The sequence below is a fragment of the Neolamprologus multifasciatus genome, chromosome 22 (genome assembly GCF_963576455.1).
Source record: "Neolamprologus multifasciatus chromosome 22, fNeoMul1.2, whole genome shotgun sequence".
In the NCBI taxonomy this organism is placed as follows: domain Eukaryota; kingdom Metazoa; phylum Chordata; class Actinopteri; order Cichliformes; family Cichlidae; genus Neolamprologus; species Neolamprologus multifasciatus.
The window spans coordinates 33,529,942-33,548,137 of record NC_140459.1 but is presented as its reverse complement, the minus strand read 5'-3'; the positions used below and the strand labels follow the sequence as shown (position 1 = coordinate 33,548,137).

The 18,196-nt window shown below is 42.4% G+C and overlaps 1 protein-coding gene across 3 annotated transcripts; it reads left to right on the top strand.

The window, feature by feature from the left end:
• Window positions 1-2,460: 2,460 nt before the first annotated feature.
• On the top strand, window positions 2,461-14,917 carry anln (anillin, actin binding protein). Of its 3 annotated transcripts, none has more exons than XM_085147789.1 (23): window positions 2,461-2,612; window positions 3,872-4,022; window positions 4,105-4,527; window positions 6,067-6,389; window positions 6,514-6,811; window positions 6,988-7,154; window positions 7,246-7,335; window positions 8,324-8,432; window positions 8,711-8,991; window positions 9,064-9,197; window positions 9,277-9,418; window positions 9,504-9,639; window positions 9,849-10,022; window positions 10,174-10,300; window positions 10,423-10,471; window positions 10,580-10,633; window positions 10,730-10,762; window positions 10,852-10,870; window positions 12,042-12,154; window positions 12,488-12,574; window positions 12,669-12,776; window positions 13,592-13,764; window positions 13,847-14,917. In XM_085147789.1, the coding sequence occupies exons 1-23, from the start codon at window positions 2,595-2,597 to the stop codon at window positions 13,965-13,967; spliced, it is 3,330 nt and encodes a 1,109-aa protein (XP_085003915.1). In that variant the 5' UTR covers window positions 2,461-2,594; the 3' UTR covers window positions 13,968-14,917. The 3 variants fall into 3 exon arrangements, with proteins under 3 accessions (XP_085003915.1, XP_085003914.1, XP_085003913.1); XM_085147788.1 differs by having other exon boundaries at window positions 2,462-2,612; window positions 6,511-6,811; window positions 8,714-8,991; XM_085147787.1 differs by having other exon boundaries at window positions 2,462-2,612; window positions 6,511-6,811.
• Window positions 14,918-18,196: the final 3,279 nt, after the last annotated feature.

The window sequence follows — 18,196 nt, the reverse complement described above, 5'->3', positions numbered from 1 at the left end:
GAGAGGGAAACATGCAGATGAAACCAGGAGACGTCCTTACTGAATCATCAGAGCTGAACAGGTGATGGAGAAACAGGTTTACCTTTTAGGTCACATGGATGAGTTGAAGTTATGAACTGTTTCTGAGAGACAAATAACACCAGGATCCTTTTCTAAGTAGCTGACAGCTGCTAACTGTGCAGGGGCGGGTCTAGCAAAGTTTTGCCAGGGGGGCAGGTAGGGCATTAACAGGGAGAGGGGGGCACAAAGAAATACTTTTGTTTCTTATTTTCATTTAAAATGTCTCACTTTTAATAAATAATTATCTGAAGCTTACAACCGAAGTTTTTATCTTATGGAAAATGTATAGAAATCATACATATATGCCAACAAGACTGAACATCACTGTCACTGCAGCGTTTGTTTTCATTCAAAGGCTTTATGGCTTTTCCTATAAATACCTGGTGGGCCGGTCTCTAGTCAAAATGCCCATTTTATGTCTCAGTCCAGCCCTGGCCACAGCCAAAGCACTGAGCAGGCTCCGCCCATGAATGTGCTGCAGCGGGTTTTGAATTAGTGATGGGATTTCCGGCTCTTTTTATAGATCCGGCTCTTTCGGCTCGGCTCACTAAAAAGAGCCGGCTCTTTCGGCTCCGAACCGGCTCTTCAGGTTGTTTTGTTGCTTTAATTATTTAATCATTAACAATAATATAAAATTATGCAGAAAAGGAATTACTAATGTAAAAAAAGTGGTTTTATTTATATATGTTTATATATGGCCCCTAGAGACAAAGCACGTACAAACTCTAAAGTATATACAAACTCCAAAAAAGCACGCACAAACTCCAAAACACATTTCTAGCGTTTACTGAACTTCCAAAACAGAGCTACCCAGATCACTTAAATTACACAATTGAAAGCATGTGTGTATTGTTTGTGTATTTATAGACAAGCACTCATATTTATTCAAGTAATTAAAAAAAAAAAGTTCATTTACCTGTTAGTACCAACCAAATCTGGTTGTTGATACTTCCTGGCTTGTGTAGCCACTAGGTAACAAAAGCTCAACACTGCGCCCTGCATCCTGGAGCACTTCTGTTGTCTTTTGTACGTGCTTCTGAGTTTTTACGTGTTTTGGAGTTTGTACGTGCTTCTGAGTTTTTACGTGTTTTGGAGTTTTTACGCATTTTAGAGTTTGTACACGCTTAGGAGTTTGTACGTGTTTTGGAGTTTGTACGTGCTTTGTTTCTAAGGGCCACCATAAGTATACTTTATTTATTCACTCCACATAAAATGTAATAAATAAATCATATAATACAAAAAACAACTATTTACATTTTAAACTTTTAACTATTTAAATTTTTAGCTTTTTCCTTTTAAACAAATTTAACGTGAAACAACACAAAACACTGCAAACCACAACACAATTAAATATAAATTAAAATATTAAAACAAAAAGAAGATGCACATTCTCTGTCATATGGGCCTGCATGATTTCTGAATCCTTTATCATCTGCAACTGAAAATAGTGGATGATTACTATACCTTTCTAATGTGTTGTCCCTCGCTCTCTTTCTCTCTGGCTCTGTTCCTGTGCTACTGCGAGTGTAACTAACGCCCCTCCCCCCTCTGCCCAGCGCAAAGTACAGGCCGCGCATGCGGAGTTTAGCGGAAAAAAGGGCGAGAGAGAGGGTGAGAGAAAGAAAAAAAAAAAACCTCACGGCTCCCAATAAGGAGCCGGCTCGCGTCGTTCACTTCAAAGACCCGGCTCTAAGAGCCATTTCGTTCGCGAACGACCCATCACTATTTTGAATCCAACAACGAAGCTGGTGATACATGATACGAGAATGCATGACTCTGTAGTACCGGGAACTTGGCATGAATTATGTTTTTGTTTTTTCCTCTTGCGAAAACTTAGACAGGATTGTAATTCCTGCCAAAAAAGCAATTTCCGACATTTTCCAAAATTTTGATTGGCGACATTTAAACGATCGTAAATTACAAATGTTTAAAGCCAGAAACAATATTTTTGTCACAAGGTAGAAACTGCAATCCGTTTTTTTTTTGCAAAGCAACTTTTATGTTATTAATGAATGTATATATTTACATTCAACTCATTGACATGAAAATATTTCTTTTCCAAAAGAGATCGGACCAAGAGGGCAGCAAAAATAGCAAAAACAAAAATTAACATAACGATAATTTCAGAATATTTTAAGTGGTCAAAAAGGGCTGAATCAAATATAATGTAGAACACAGTATGTAAAATAACGCTGAGTCGTAAAAACAGGCCATTTCTTTATTTTATATGTAACACCTTCGTAAACCCTGTTGACTGCAGATTATTTTGTCATCTGAGCAAACATAAAACACACAGAAACACCGGAAGTCATTCTTTGGCACAACACCGGTCACGACCCCTCTCGGTGATTTTGATTGGCTCTCAGTGATCCGTTGACGATGTGGAGTCTGCGCAGTAGTGACAGCGCCGAAATTCAAATTTGAACAGAAGCTGTTTGGTACAAAGAGAGAAGCTGGAGTCGCGTAGTTCTCTGTACACGCAGTTGTAGTAGTTTTACTTCAAACTGCAGTCGAGTTGTTAGAAAGTAACCAGAATGGATCCGTTTACTGAGGTGAGTCACAGAAAAACTTCACTAATCAGCCAACAACGGAAGAAGCTGCGTTAAAGTGACTGGATAGTGCACAGCTAACGTAAAAACCAAGTGTTATAATGGTAGCGCTCAGACAGCACGGCGATTAGCTTGTTTGTTATTAGCTTTAGACGTTGACATTTTTAACACGGCTGAAGAAAACATGTCACGTGTTTCTTTGGTCAAAACGACTACATGAGCCACGAAAAAGTGTCTCATTTTAATGTCAGTATGTACGTGGCTGGAACAAGTTAACAAGTATTTCGCTCCTGAATGATCGTTATATTTAAGCGCTCCTTAAACAACGCCCCAGTCATTAAACTCGCGGAGTGTCCGTGGCTGTGTCCAGCAGTCGGACTTGTTTCTTTCTTTTCTGTTATTTTCACTCATGTCGGTGTTGCCAGCTAACTAACCGAAATGAATCATGTCTGATGTCATTATTAAACCGCAGGCGTACAGGAGGCGTGCGTCATTCTTCAGCAATGCTTTTCGTCAGCGCCTGCAGAGCTGATGTAGGGTGTCGTATGTGTTGGCACAGCAGAATAGAATAGAATAGAATTAGGCCTTTAGTGGAGTTGTTCATGGACAACGAGATTATGGGTGCATAAATATGCAGCAATTAAAATATAAATAGTAAGACAGCAGAATGAAATAACAAACAGGAGAAATGTAAACGCAGTGTTAGAAACACGAGGGAAAGAAACACATTCTTATTATCTTTGGTTACTTCGTGTTTCTTTGGATGCGTTCACATGTTTCAGGAGTTATCAGCTCTGACTAAGAAACAGAATCTGACAGTGAGGGGAATCCCAGCTTCCAGTGTGAAAGTGATAGTTTGAGTTTTGCACACACTTATTTGTATGATTGCTGTAAAAGCGCGTGTTAAACGTGCTCAGTGGCGTTTTTAACATAAATAAACAGTATTTATTTACAGTTTGTGTGCAGGTGAAATGAGCAACATAGAGCTCTGCCTGCTCCCAGACTTTACTTAATGGCATGCTTGTATTTATTTGTAATAGTAGTCAAAGAGAACAGTGAGAGCCCAAAGCTATAGGAGACTATTAAACCATTTATATGAGGTGTAAACACGTGTAAATGATCTTTGATACAGAAACTGTATCTGGGAGCAGCATCCTTTGTGCACCTGGCTTTAGTTTGTAATGTAGCTTGACTCTGTTTCACTAAAGCAGTTGAACACTACAGAGCTGATGTTTATTAACAACCCAACTCTACCAAACTAGAAACTGTTGGAGCGAACTCGAGCTCGCAGAGAGAACCTCCAGAAGAAACTCGCAGAAAGAAGCAACGCAGCGAACAGACAGGTGGTGAAAAGACCTCGAGAGCCACTGACTGACACAAACGTTGTGATCAGCGAGTCTCTTATTGATAAAGGTAGGAGCCCCTTTAGTGTTTTGGCACTTTAACCTCTGAGCTGCAGCTGTCTTGTTTGCTTAAATCTCTTTATTGTGTTCAGCGCCTCAGACGTCCACAAAGCCGTCTCCCTCGAAGCGCAAGTGCTCTGGAGAAAATGTCCAACCTGCAGCTGATGAAGAGAACCAGGAGCCGGTGATGCCACAAGCTCCTCCCCTCTCAGATCCTCCCACAGACAAAAAGCCCCCGGTGGGTCCAGCCAGCATCCGGCCCGTCTCCTCCTCCTCGGAGAAGACTTCAGGAAAGCCTGTTCTGCAGTCTCAGGCAGTGCAGCTGAAAGCAGAACGCCCAGAACCCGACAAGGTGGCCGTCTGCACTGCTCTTGTTCCTCCGAGCAGAACAGAAGCACAGATAGGAGCCGCCAATCCAGCTCAGAGTAACAAAGAGGATCCAGCTCCATCTGCTGCCGGCATGAAATCACGCTTAAAACACCTGGCAGAGCAGAGGAAGTGCTGGAACACTGACGGTAACAGTTTCCTGCTCTTTAATTTACATAAAACGAGTTTAAATTTACAGGAAGTTATTAACAGGACTTCAGGAGGGGGCGGGGCAACATGATCAGAAATAAATAAAAATGAGTCTGAGACAAACGAGCACCATCCTGAGATAACAACAGCTGAGGGAATCTACATGAAATCGGCTCAACCAAAAAAACATCAAACTCTGGAGACACTGAGGTTGAAGCTTGTTCCTAAGTCAGATCAAGCAAACAGCTCAGCCACGAGACAGAAAAGCACAGCAGCCTCCTCACATCTACAAAAACAAAGCTAAAAAATCCATGTTTGAATCCAGCTGACTGAGTGTTTTGTTCCACAGTCTGTAGCTTGTGGTGACTAAGTGCTTGTCCACAGCAAAGGTGACTGCACGGGTCGCCTGACAGTCAGTCAGCAGTTTTATCAATAATCTGAACAAGTCGGTGACAACTCAGGGGACTGAACTGCTGCCAGCTGGTTGTTTTCTGGTTATTTTCTTATGGAGCAGGAAGGTGCTGAGTGCAAATGTTAAAGTTAAATGTGAATTTCTGTCTATGTAGTAGAGGTGGGAATCACCAAACATCCCACGATACGATATTATTGCAATTTTTAAAAATATTTTGCGATATTCAGATTCTGTACATAAAGGTAAACTTTATCAATATTCATTTTCTCTAATATCAAAGTCTCACACTCAGTCTTTCTCTCATTTCAGTTTGATTGTTGACAAACTGAACGGTTTGTATTACAGTCTAGTCCAACTTAACTGAACAACCATCTGGTACAATTATAGCTATTCTGAACTATGCAGTTTATGAAAACTATGCAGCCCCTTCAGCAACTGAAGAATTTGAAAGTAAATTAAAACAAAATATAATTTTACATTAAATAAAAAAGTTTTAAACTTAATTAAAATAAAACATGTCTTAAATTAAAATAAGTAAACTGTCATGTTTATTGCTGCCATAAACAAGTTAAACACATTTGGACAGTGAAGGAATGTCAGGATTCTTGCTCAGAAAAAAAACTTTTTGTAACAATGTATCGATTTCTGCTGTCCCTGTATCGATACATTATTAGCAAACAAAATATCACCATGCTACACAGTATCGATTTTTCCCCACCCCTACTATGTAGAAAGTCACAGATGTGGGATTTTTGATCATTTCTCACAGTTGCTGTAGTTTCACAAACAGCTCGTGCTGCGTGTCAGACTGATGGTAGTGAGTCGTCTTATGGCAGGTTTTAGTGACTGTGTATTGTGTTGTCTGGTGATTCCCACGTCTACAAGCAGACAACAGGAGGTTGAAATGTTTTCTGATGCTGTTTATTTTAAAGAAATCTCTCATATATGTAATGTAGAACGATATAACACGCACTGATTCTTTTAACCAAAAATAAGTTTGAGTGAGGTTACAGTTCATGACACCAAGAAGGATTCAGATGAGCTCTAATCCTGAAATTCCAGATAACGTCTTCGCTTTTTACGTGTGAATAAACGTGTAAAAGTGAAATTGTTTCTCCCTTTTCAGATGCTTGTGCTGTACCTTCAGACTGTATTCCTGTATCCACGATAAAGAGACCGTTTGATGCCCGACCAGCTGCCAGTCCCTCTGTCTCCTCAGAAACTTCCCTTGGGAGGAGAGGCAGACTGGCCAACCTGGCTGCAACCATTGGTTCCTGGGAGGATGATGTCAGCCATGCTAAAACCCCCAAAGAGAAAGCAAAGGAGCCGCTCGCTACTTCGTCGAGTCCCAGATTCACAGTTAGAGATGCTGCGGCTTCCTGCACTAAACCCAGCGTTTCGGTGACCAGTTCAACCGTGAGGAGCAAGTGCACGGGCATCTCCAAACAGGTATTATTTTTATCTTCTGCATAATCGCTTCACTATTCAAATTTTAGTTTTTCCTGCGAGGTTTCCTGGGAAATCCATCCTAATCTGTATAAATAAACTTTCCATCTGTTTTTTTTTTCAGCAGGCTGCGTTTTCTCCAAGCCTTCAAAACGCCGACTCGGTATCCAGTCCTCAGAAGTGCTCCAACCAGGGCGCTACAGTTTCCTCTATTCATCAGAAGACCTCGGTTGAGGAACCGGCCCTCTTATCTAGTCAGCAGAAGGCCAGCTCCTCCATGTCGGCGCTTCAAAGCCCCCAAAAACATCAGGCCCTGTCCAAAGGCCCAAATGTCTCCTGCAGCCCACAGAAGCCGGAGCTTTGTGCCAAGCCCAGCTCATCCGACCTTCCAGTCTCCAGGGAAAAGGTCACTACAGCAGCTTTTGGTGAGTTGGACTGATGAAAGTTGCTCAGTGTTAGTCTCTGCATGTTTTGATATGGCCAGTTTCTTAGCACATCAGCCGCTTCTATTCACTCGTGTACCAGGGGCACCGTCCTACATTGTCCTTTAATTGTCTGCTCACATCAGGGTTGAAAGAGTGATTTTTACCTTTTCAAATAGGAGTGAAATCTTTGCGGGAGCGCATCAACCAGAGCTCACCTGCTCGAGGCGGCGCACAGAGCAGCGCTGCCTCCGTGAGTCCAAACACCAGGTCGGTACAGGAGAGACTCAGAGCTGCCCAGGCTACAAACACAAGCACCGCTGACATCACTATGAGACAGAAACTGGTAGGTTGATGTCATTCTTGGTGCTGCAGTCATGTTTTTCGCCCTCATCCGAACAGCAGAATGGCACGTGCTAATAACAAGCTTGTTTCAGGAGCGTGAGAGCGAGCTGGCTCAAATCTGCAGTCGCTTCCAGCAGAGCAGCAAAATGTGGAAGGACAAAGAAGGAGGAGCGGACGCTAAGGTTGGACAGGAAGCATCAGGCACACACAGAGTAAATAAAGGTCGTGTCCAAATTCATGGGCTGCTTCCTCCTGAGGACGCATTTGTAGACCGATTACGTCACAGCGACGCGCCGAAGGCTGTCCAAATTCGTAGACTCCTCCGAATGCAGCCGACAAATGCGTCCTCCTTTTCCCCGAATTTGAAGGATGGTCGCGTGTGTCCTTCGTGGCCTACCGTATCCCAGAATTCATAGCGCGGCCCAGCCAAACTCCAGTTTCCAACAATGGCGGCCGCTACTAAGTTTTAAAATTACTCTTACTAATCTTTCTGGGTCACAAAATAAACTTTTAACATATTTTCAGGTGAGAAAGTAGCTGTGTAAACATCAAATATCTGCTCGGTTTATCAAGATATCGCATATTTGCAAAAGTGCTTCGATGTTTTCGGAGACGTCTGTTACCCACCAGCTCGATAGCTCGCCGGGAGCTCGAGGGTTACTGAAGCCGCCGAGAACGGCACAACTCCCGGCACATCATTTTCACATCACCGCAGACTTTTGATACTCAGGTTAAACGTAATATATAAGTCACTTAGACAACCTAAAAATGTTATTGTTGGGCTTTTTTCAGTGTTTTGTTTGTTCGTGAGTAAATCGGTTTGGCTGAGATTAAAGTTATTAGATTAGATTAGATTAGATAAAATAAAACTTTATTAATCCCCCGAGTGGTTTTCACACAGCTGAATAAACGTCAAACAGAAAACTGATTAAACAGAAGTGTGAGACGGCTGAGTTTATTAAACTCCACCGAGACAGCGGTGACGCAGATCTGAACGCAGACCGTCACATTTCACAGCCGTTTACTTCCGGCCTACCCGACCTTCTGAGGACCCTGCCCACGTAGACCGCGAAGGCCGGGTCCTCAGGAGGATGCAGCCCATGAATTTGGACACGACCAAAGTCTCCCAGCATTTACCCCGTTGGATTTTTCAAATGATGTACTTTTCAGGACGAGGTCGTAAAGCCTGTTGAGAGAGAAGTGATGTCATCTGAGCCACCGGATGAACTCCCTGCACCATATAAGACATCTGACGCACGCGGCGAGCGCGCTCCTTCAGGTATTGCATGACAGCCCCAAACAGAGACCGAGTACTCGGACTGCTGGTACAGTGAAGCTATCAGTTATCTGGTGTTGGCATGTTGTTTTTAGTCACAGTGCATTGACTGCTGTGTGTTTGAGTGATTGCACACACCTCCAAATGTCACCAGGTTCTGTTTGACCCTCAGCAGTGATCCAGTTTAACTTTTGAGTTTAGAGTGTTGGTACAGCTCTACACAACAAAACAAAACTCCTGATGACAGTTTCAAGGTTTCTAACATGGGTTTAAATAAACAGCAGGTCGTCAGCTGATGAGCTCCCCTCCAGTGTCGACCTCCAGCCCCCTGAAAGTGGCTGTTCACACTACAGATACGTTGACTGAAGAGACCCCAGAGGAGAAAAGAGAAGATCAGTCCATCAATTCTACCGTCATCAACGAGCTGTTTGGAGATCTAGAGCAGAGTGAAGATCACAGCTGCGATGAGGAAGATGCTTTAAACATCTCCTCGATGTCCCTCCTCACTCCACTGGCAGAGACCGTGGCCGCTGTGGTGAACAGTCCAGAAAAGAGAATGATGGTAAGCACGACGAGTCCATGGAAACGCAGCTGTTATTGCTCGGTGATAATATTTTCTCCATGACTCGTGCAGACGTCCACTCCAGCCAACTCGTTCATTATGAAGAGCACGCCTCCAGACGACGTCGCCAAAGCCGAAAGCTTCCAGACCTCCTCCGACGGAGATGCTGCAAGTGTCTCGTGTGAGGACCACAAGCTTCCCTACAGGTAAGTGTTTCCTCCGCGCAGCGCTGAGATGCTTCGTCTGCTTTCACCGTCTCACTGAGCGTTTGTTGCTGCGTGCAAGCATCGACGCGTACAGGTCAACCAGGGTGAAGAACACCGAGAGGCCCAGCGTGAAGCAGGTTATTGTGAGAAGAGAAGACGTTTCTAAGAGAGCCGAGGAGCCCCGAGCATCCAGCCTGTTCAGCGTCAAACAGAAGATAAAGGTTTACGTTAAACTTGTACCATGTAGGGTTTCAACTGGTAATAAACTACAGTCGGATCTCACACAACAATCTACCTTTTGTGTAGATTCTGACAAATGAAATCAACCTGCAGCAGACGGTTATCTATCAAGCCAGCCAGGCACTCAACTGCTGCACCGACGAAGAACACGGGAAAGGCTCACAGGTGGAGGCTGAGGCGGAGAGGCTGCTGCTGGTGGCAAGTAAGCAATGTTTCCTTAGTTCAAGGTTGTTGAGTAAAGGAACACAAATAAAAATACACTTTACATAGTGCTAAGATTTAGTTTCCTGTATAAAATGTGAAAGCATTGCACAGACCTGCCCTGTGTCGACGTTCCACATGTTTAGAGGGTTAATGAGGGACGTGCTTTGGCCCCAAAGACATGACTTTGTTTACGTTTGACGGCCTCAGGCGAAAAGAGAGAAGCACTGAAGGTGGAGCTGGACCAGCTGAGAGGAAGTCCAGGAGGAAGGAAAGAGGGGCCCGCAGCCCTGCAGCCGACGGCCTCCAAAGGCTGCATCACCCTGCAGGAGCTACGCCTGCCTCTCAAGGCAGACTTTGTCTGTTCCACTGCCAATAAACCAGGTACACGATCCATAACACTGCAGGTCTCCATGTTCTCCATTAGACCACATCTGAACGAGTGCTTTTATTAAACTTGTGAGATTTGAGAATCTTCACAGAGTGAAATCAACAATTTCACACTAATGTTGTCATGCTGTTTCCATTATTTCAGAGTCTACCAAACATTCATTTTTCATCATGATCAGGGCGGGACCAGAGAACATTGTGGCCACGCCTTTAGCCACGACGCACCGTGGCCTGAGTGGCGACACCCTCACCTTCCCCACCAAGTTCACCATGTGAGTCAGACTAAGACAGAAGCAGTTAGTGTAGGCACTGCTGTGGTCCTCTCATCATGTCAGCACGTCGCCTCTGTCATTAAACACTAAACACAATCAATTTATTTACTCGTTTATTTCAGATCTGACGTCGACAGCGGCTTTGACATCAGTGTAGAAGTATACTGTCTGGTACGTGTCCTCGTTCTGCAACGCTGTGTTTCTGTGACGCCGTCTGTTCATGGTCCTCTATAAGTTTCTGCAGTGTTACTGATGGTGCACAGTGCTGTTTGCTTTCAGGTGCAGAAACGGGAAATCTGCAGCGACAAGAAGAAGAAAACCAACAAGTCGAAAGTAATTCCTGTTTTATTTTACTTTTGTTTGCTGTTGGGATGTGCTGTTAGTGTGTGTGTGTTCTCACTTTACTATGTTTTTTCTTCATCTTCCTAGGCGATCACTCCAAAGAAGTTCCTCACCATCACTGTGAGTATTTAAAAACTAAAATTTTAAAGGAAAAATGAGAAAAAAGCTCCTTTTTTCCACATGTTAATTAATTTATTCTTCTCCTGCAGAAGACGACACAGACACCAGGTATGTGACACTAAGGTTTATACAAACTGTGCTGTGAAGACTGTTATGTAACAAAGTGTAAAAGATGCAGAGTGATGGTCTCAATATTTAAGCTTTATTAGGTCAAATAAATGTATTTGATGAGTCAGTGATCTGTTCTCTGTTCATTTGAGTTGTTCCATTTTAAACAGGAGAAACGTTTCAATACTCTTCCAGTAGAGGTGGGAATCACCATACATCCCACGATACGATATTATCACAATACTTAACGCACGATACGATATTATTGCAATTTTTTTAAAATATTTTGCGATATTCAGATTCTGTACATAAAGGTAAACTTTATCAATATTCATTTTCTCTAATATCAAAGTCTCACACTCAGTCTTTCTCTCATTTCAGTTTGATTGTTGACAAACTGAACGGTTTGTATTACAGTCTAGTCCAACTTAACTGAATCAACCATCTGGTACAATTATAGCTATTCTGAACTATGCAGTTTATGAAAACTATGCAGCCCCTTCAGCAACTGAAGAATTTGAAAGTAAATTAAAACAAAATATAATTTTACATTAAATAAAAAAGTTTTAAACTTAATTAAAATAAAACATGTCTTAAATTAAAATAAGTAAACTGTCATGTTTATTGCTGCCAAAAACAAGTTAAACACATTTGGACAGTGAAGGAATGTCAGGATTCTTGCTCAGAAAAAAACCCTTTTTGTAACAAAGTATCGATTTCTGCTGTTTCTGTATCGATACATTATTAGCAAACAAAATATCACCATGCTACACAGTATCCATTTTTTCCCCCACCCCTATCTTCCAGGTGACGTCTTTAGTCAGTGTGACAGCTTTTGTTTGGAAAGTTGTATCTGAGCAAAACCAAAATGCAGATGTTTCGCTATAATGTATGTCTGAAAAAAAACAAATGAGACGGATGGAGCCAGAGTGGGTACACATCACCAATTTTTTTAAGTAAATATATTTCTAAAGATTCTTTTGAGATGAAATTCTCACTAGATGTCAGTAATGAGGCACCTTTTTATAGGAACCAGCTGATATGAATTTGCACCCAGTAGCAGGTTTCTAATTACTCACAGCTGCCTTTTTGCACCTTCCTTTTTTCACGTGTTCAGTACTTCCCCCCCTGTGTCACTTGTCATTATTAAGCATGATGTATGTTGTTGTAGTTGTGGCCAGTCCTGGAGGCCCCAATGCGGTTCGCACCAGTAACTTTGCTCTGATTGGAGCATACAAGCTCACCCTGGCTTCAATTGGGAAGACCCAGTTTGCTTTGGAGAAGGTAAGAAAGCCCTGAGTTCATATTCACGTATATCTGTCTCCATTCACACTGTTACATCCTCATGCATCTGTAAACTCAGTAATCATGTCAGCCTATGTATGTGATTAAGTATTAACCATCACACACACACACACACACACACACACACACACACACACACACATATACACACACACACACATATACACACACACACACACACACACACACACACACATCAAATGATTGTCATTTCTTATTTTTCTAGTAGTATATAAATAAATATGCAGCGGCTCATGACTTTTGCACAGTACTGTATGAAGTGTTATTCACTCTGACTGCTCTGGGTCACAGGTGCCATTCTTGTGCCCTTTGGAGGGCCACATCTACCTTAAGCTGCACTGTGAAGTGGGCTCAAAGGTGGAGGAAAGGGGCTTTCTGGTGAGTATGGCTCATGAGGCTGATACTGGCCTTAATGTGCTGCTACAACTATTCTTGAAGTCTAATCATCTGTCTTTGTTTTTTCTTACCACAGACAATGTTTGAAGATGTTAGTGGGTTTGGAGCTTGGCACAGACGATGGTGCGTCCTGTCAGGATACTGCATCTCCTACTGGACTTACCCAGACGATGAAAAGAGAAAGGTAACAACTAGGGATGCAACGATACCAATACTTGGATCTGAGTACTTGCCGATACAGAGTACAAAAAACGATACTTCTACCACACACACACACACACACACACACACACACACACACACACATGCAATGAATTGGAAGACCGGTTTTATTTTATTCTTTGCCGATAAAAAATAAAATCTTAATAAAAATGACCACAAAAACATTTCAAGTGAAAAATAAGCACTTCTGTTAAATTATTGCAGAGTCTCCACATTGTAATTTAACAAAATATCACTGAACTATTGGCACTGTCTCGAGCTTTCAGAATAATAAATAAACACTTCTGTTTGGAATTAAATAAATACAAATTAGGTTTGAGAATAAAATAAACTTTTAAATTATTGCAGAGTATCCATATTGTAAACAAACAAACAAAATAATTATTATAAAATAAATAATAAATAATTGGCCCCCTAGTGGCCAATCTAAAAAAACTACAACAGAAATGACCAGCCACCCTCTGATTAATGAAATAAGTTAGTATCGGTTCATGGTATCGGTTAACTTTTACGAGTATGAGTACACACACATTTTACAGTATCGGCCCCGATACCAGTATCGGTGCATCCCTAGTAACAATGCTACGAGCCACGCAAGCAAGTTTGTCTGTTACTCTACATTCACGTGCTGCAAACAATGACTGCTGCTAATATGTGACTGCTCTAAACCTGCAGTAACAACTGAAATTCATTAAATAGACGGAGCCAAAGTTTAAAGCCTTAAGAATAAAATGTGTAAAGACCTCTGACTGAACAGGGTTGTTCTGCATCTCTTAGAATCCCATTGGTCGCATCAACCTGTCCAACTGTACCAGTAAGGCAGTGGAACCAGCCAGCAGAGAGTTCTGTGCCCGGCCCAACACGTTGGAGCTCATCACCGTCAGACCACGGAGAGATGATGACAGAGAAACGCTCGTCAGCCAGTGCCAGAACACCATGTGTGTCACCAGGTAAGTCTCCACCATATGGACAGGTACCTACTCCTGACGAGTGGCTTGATGACAGTCAACACTCTGCTTGTTTCCTGTGCAGAAATTGGCTGAGTGCTGACACCAAGGAGGAGAGAAACCTGTGGATGAAGAAGCTGAACCAGATCCTGGTGGACCTGCGGATGTGGCAGCCAGATGCCTGGAACAGACCGCTGCCCAACTAACGCCTTTGTTTTCTTTGGACTGCTGATGCTGCATGGCTTACTAAGTGCAATACACTAAGATACCAGCTGGATGTTTGAGTAGGATCATTGATCACAGGAGGGGAAATAAACATCCGACACATGCTAGGACAGGTTTTTCTGCGTTTACGTGGGTGTTGGGTTTTATATATCTGATGCATTAGCCTGTTTGATGTGCTTCGGCTGATGTTGCCACGTTTACGTTAATGCTAATATTTAATATGCACGTGCTGCATGGCTTTAAAACATTTGGTTTCAGTGTTGAAACTTGAATGTGCGTGGTGTTCACATTCCTCTGTCTCTAAATATATACGTGAGTGTGTGTATATGTGTCCATGCTTTATAAACCCCTCCCCCAAAAACGTATTATGTTCAATGGAGATAACTGGGCAGCCGATCTGAAGCCTGAGTCTGCATAACCAGCATGCTGACCCGTGTCCCAGCTGTCTGTCCTAACCTCCTGTGCACGTCTGTGGGAGAGAAGCAGGCACAGGTAGAACATGTCAGCTGCTGTTTGAACCCAGACATCAGTGTGATGCAGCAGTGCTTAACCAAATGTAAAGGTTCTGTCAGATATAACACACGGCTCCTCTACACAAACAAATTGAGGGGGGGGGGGTGTAACTTTTTCCCCAAGGTGACAGTTTGGACATGCATATGAACACAGTAACTCGGTGACGTAGGAGTTTATACGATCGTATTACTAGTGTAGTTTGAATCGCAGCGACGTCGAGGTGACAGTAACTTGATGATTTTAAAATTGATGCCCCCCGTGTATGTACCAGGAGGCTGGGGGTCGCATCAGCAGCCGCCTTTTTCAAATGATGTCATTTTATTTACATGTTAATGAGTCTCAGGTGTAACAGCGAACTACAGAGTGCATGTTTACCTCTTAGGTACCTGTTAGACGATGCAGAGTAAATAAAATAGTCCAGTGACCTGCAAATAAATAACATTTTCAATAAAAGCACTTTTTTAAAAGTAAATGTTGATAAATGAAAATGGTCTCCATGCATCGTTATCTCTAGTTTTCTCTTGTTCCGTCCTTTTACACTGATTTGGTAAACTTGGCTGTTTAACAATGTACGCTACAAGCTTTATTAAAAAAACAATGGATGGTTTTAAAGTTGCTGTGTAATTATATTGAATGAAAACTGCTTTTTACCTTTTTGCAATTTGGTGCATTAAAAAATTATTTGCCCCTTTCTGATTTCTTGGGGTTTTCCACAGTTATGCTTGTTTCAGATGATCAAACTAAGTTTAATACAAAAATAACTGCAGTAAATACAAAATGCAGATTTTAAATGATGATTTTATTGGAGAATAAAAGCTCCAAACCTTATTGGATAAAGTCAGTTCTTAAACTGAATCACTGGTTGGGCTTTCTTGGCAGCAAGAAGTGCGATCATGTGTTTGTGATAACTGGCAAAGAGGTTACACAGCGATGATGCAGGAAACAGGTGACCTCACTGAGAAACAGCTCTGTCATGAAAAATAAAGTTTCCACACGACTCTGTGCAACCACATACATGCTGAAGTACAGCTTTAATGGCTTACATGAGATTTAAGAGTAACAGCCATGTGCTGCTAACAAAATGCACTTGATTACCTGATCAGCAGCAAGTGTGATCTATAAAGACAGACTTGGCAGTTGGCTGGTCTAGATCGTGCACCTCTGCTTTTGTAACCTGACACATTAAGACACCGCAGCTGGAACATCATTAAATCTCCCATCGCAGATTTAATGATGTTCCAGCTCAGCAGCCCCGGGCGTTCAAATAATAATGGATTGCATTATTATCAAATACCTTAGAATTGAAGCGCCTTGAGGCGACTTTTGTTGTGATTTGGCGCTATATAAATAAAATTGAATTGAATATGTCCTAAGGTATTTAAACAGCAGTATGTGCTCTTTTGTGCAAGGAGGAACAGGATGAGCACTGCCAGAGCCCCACTGACCACCAACAGGGCCTCTGATTCATCAGGCTAAATTTGAGCAGCATATATAAAATGTGTATTCATGCTGAACAATATTAGATTTCTTAGCCTATGGAAAAGGCTAAGTAGTAAAGCATCAATATAAATACCAGAAATATAAGTAGCTCACATTTAGTTTCTATTTTAGCACGATAGACTATTTTAGCACGACCCAACCCTCGCCCCCTACCTCCGCTGTGGCCTGTGGTGCTTATTGTGCTTAGGTTATGTTCTATGTGCAATAGTTACTAAATCCATCCATCCATTCGCTTCTGCTTGTCCTGTTCAGGGGGCGCTGGAGCCGATCCCAGCTGTCAGGTTTAGTTACTAAGTCGCTCAAAAGACATTTTTAAGTGTTTTATTAAACGTGTCTTTAAAGGCTAGAAATTTTTAATCAAGTTTTGCCTCTGTTTGCTAATATGGGACAATATGGATTTGTAGTCCATGCTCACTGCAGAACTCTGGCTTAACTAAAGGCTTTGAGGGCGTTATTAGCTTTAAGGATGCAGCTGAGTTATATCTGGGAGTCAAACTTCCTCTAATAGGTCACTTTTTCCTTCAGAGAGCCCACAGCATTATATGCACTATATCCTATTACCTAAATAATCGTGATGTCTCGCAATCGTGATGTAAATAGTGCAGATATTAATTGACACAATAAGTAATCAAACTGCTGGCCCAACAAAAGGTGCAGATATTCCTTTATAATAATCAGCATAGTTTTAGACTATTCTCCCGTTCACCACCAACATGTCTGTCTCTGCTCTGCGACACCTGCTGGGAGTCAAACTGGTACTTGGTGATTCTGTTCTCAGACATTCAGACACCAGCAGCCACAGTCGACTGTCTGGAGCCAGAGCAGCCGACACCGAGGGAGATTTATGACCCTGTGGACAATATCCTGCCTTGTGGGTCAGCAGTCGAGGACAGGGGGAGTCAAACCTCTCATTTAATGGGACATATCTCTGTGTGACTTCAAGTGGGCTGGACTAGTAAAACAGTTACTGGCACTGAATATCCAGTCTAACGTGCCATTCCTGTACAGGCCTGATTCAAACCAGGAAGCTGGTTACTGTGGGAGGAAAGAAGGCAGCATGAAAGCTCACGTGTTAGTGGTGAGCTGTGTAGTTAGAATGATGGAGCACATTTTCTTTGTGTGATGTTGGAATATATGGTTGAAGTAGCAACACTGTGAAGTTGAACTGAAAACAACCTTTATGCTGTCTAGAAAACCATTTCCTCTGCCTGAGCAGTAAGGCTGTAAGTGTGTGAGCCACAGAGTGAAATGAATCTGCCCCACTTGCTTCACTGTTGCTGAGCTGAGCTGGAGGCAGCTTGGGACATGAAAAATGGGACAAGTCAGTTTTGTGCGTCACAAAAGTGGCTCTTTTTTTACCTGGTTAAATCACCATAGTAAGTAATGCTGAACATACGACTTGGATGACAGGAAGTTAAATTCAGAGTTCTGGTTTTCACATTTCCTCACTGATCCTTTGATTTCGTGAGAATCCACTCGGCGATGGTTGAATCTCTGATTCAGTTGCATCAGTGTGATGTTGATCTTGGTTGCAGATCACCGGACCAGCTCTTTATTCTATATTCGAGTGTGGTGACAGTTTGACCCTCCAGTCTACATCTGTTTTGTGGACTTGGAGAAGGCATTTGACCAAGTCCCGAAGACAGGGTCCTTCAAGAATTTGGGGTGTCTGACCTGTTGCAACATTGGAAGAGATTGTTCTGGATCACCGGTAATAAGTCGAACTTGTCTGTTGATTGATTCTAAGAATAGGAAAAAGTATTTGTTACTGGTGTAATTGCAGTCAAAAAAATGCAGTCTTATTTTTTTGTCTCATTTGGTTCTTTAGCCGTGATGTCTGAAGGCCCACAAAAATACCCAATGGATTCACTTTACCAAGTGGATCATCACGGCTACAGACAGGACAGACATGGCTGGAGGATAGGAAAGGGAGGAAGAAAGATGAAGGAAAAGAAAAACAGAAGGAAGAGGGACAGTGAGAGAGGGCACAAATGTCCTGGATCACCTGTTGAGAGAAAGAAAAGAGAAAACAAGCAAGAAAAGAGAGCAACATAATAAACACAGCACCATTGCATTAATCTAGCTAAGTGTAAATCAGCGGTCTCCAACCCCCAGGCCTCGGACCGGTCCGTGAGTCGTTTGGTACCGGGCCGCGAGAGTTGAGGCTCAGGTGTGAAATGTATAGTTTTCAGGGTTT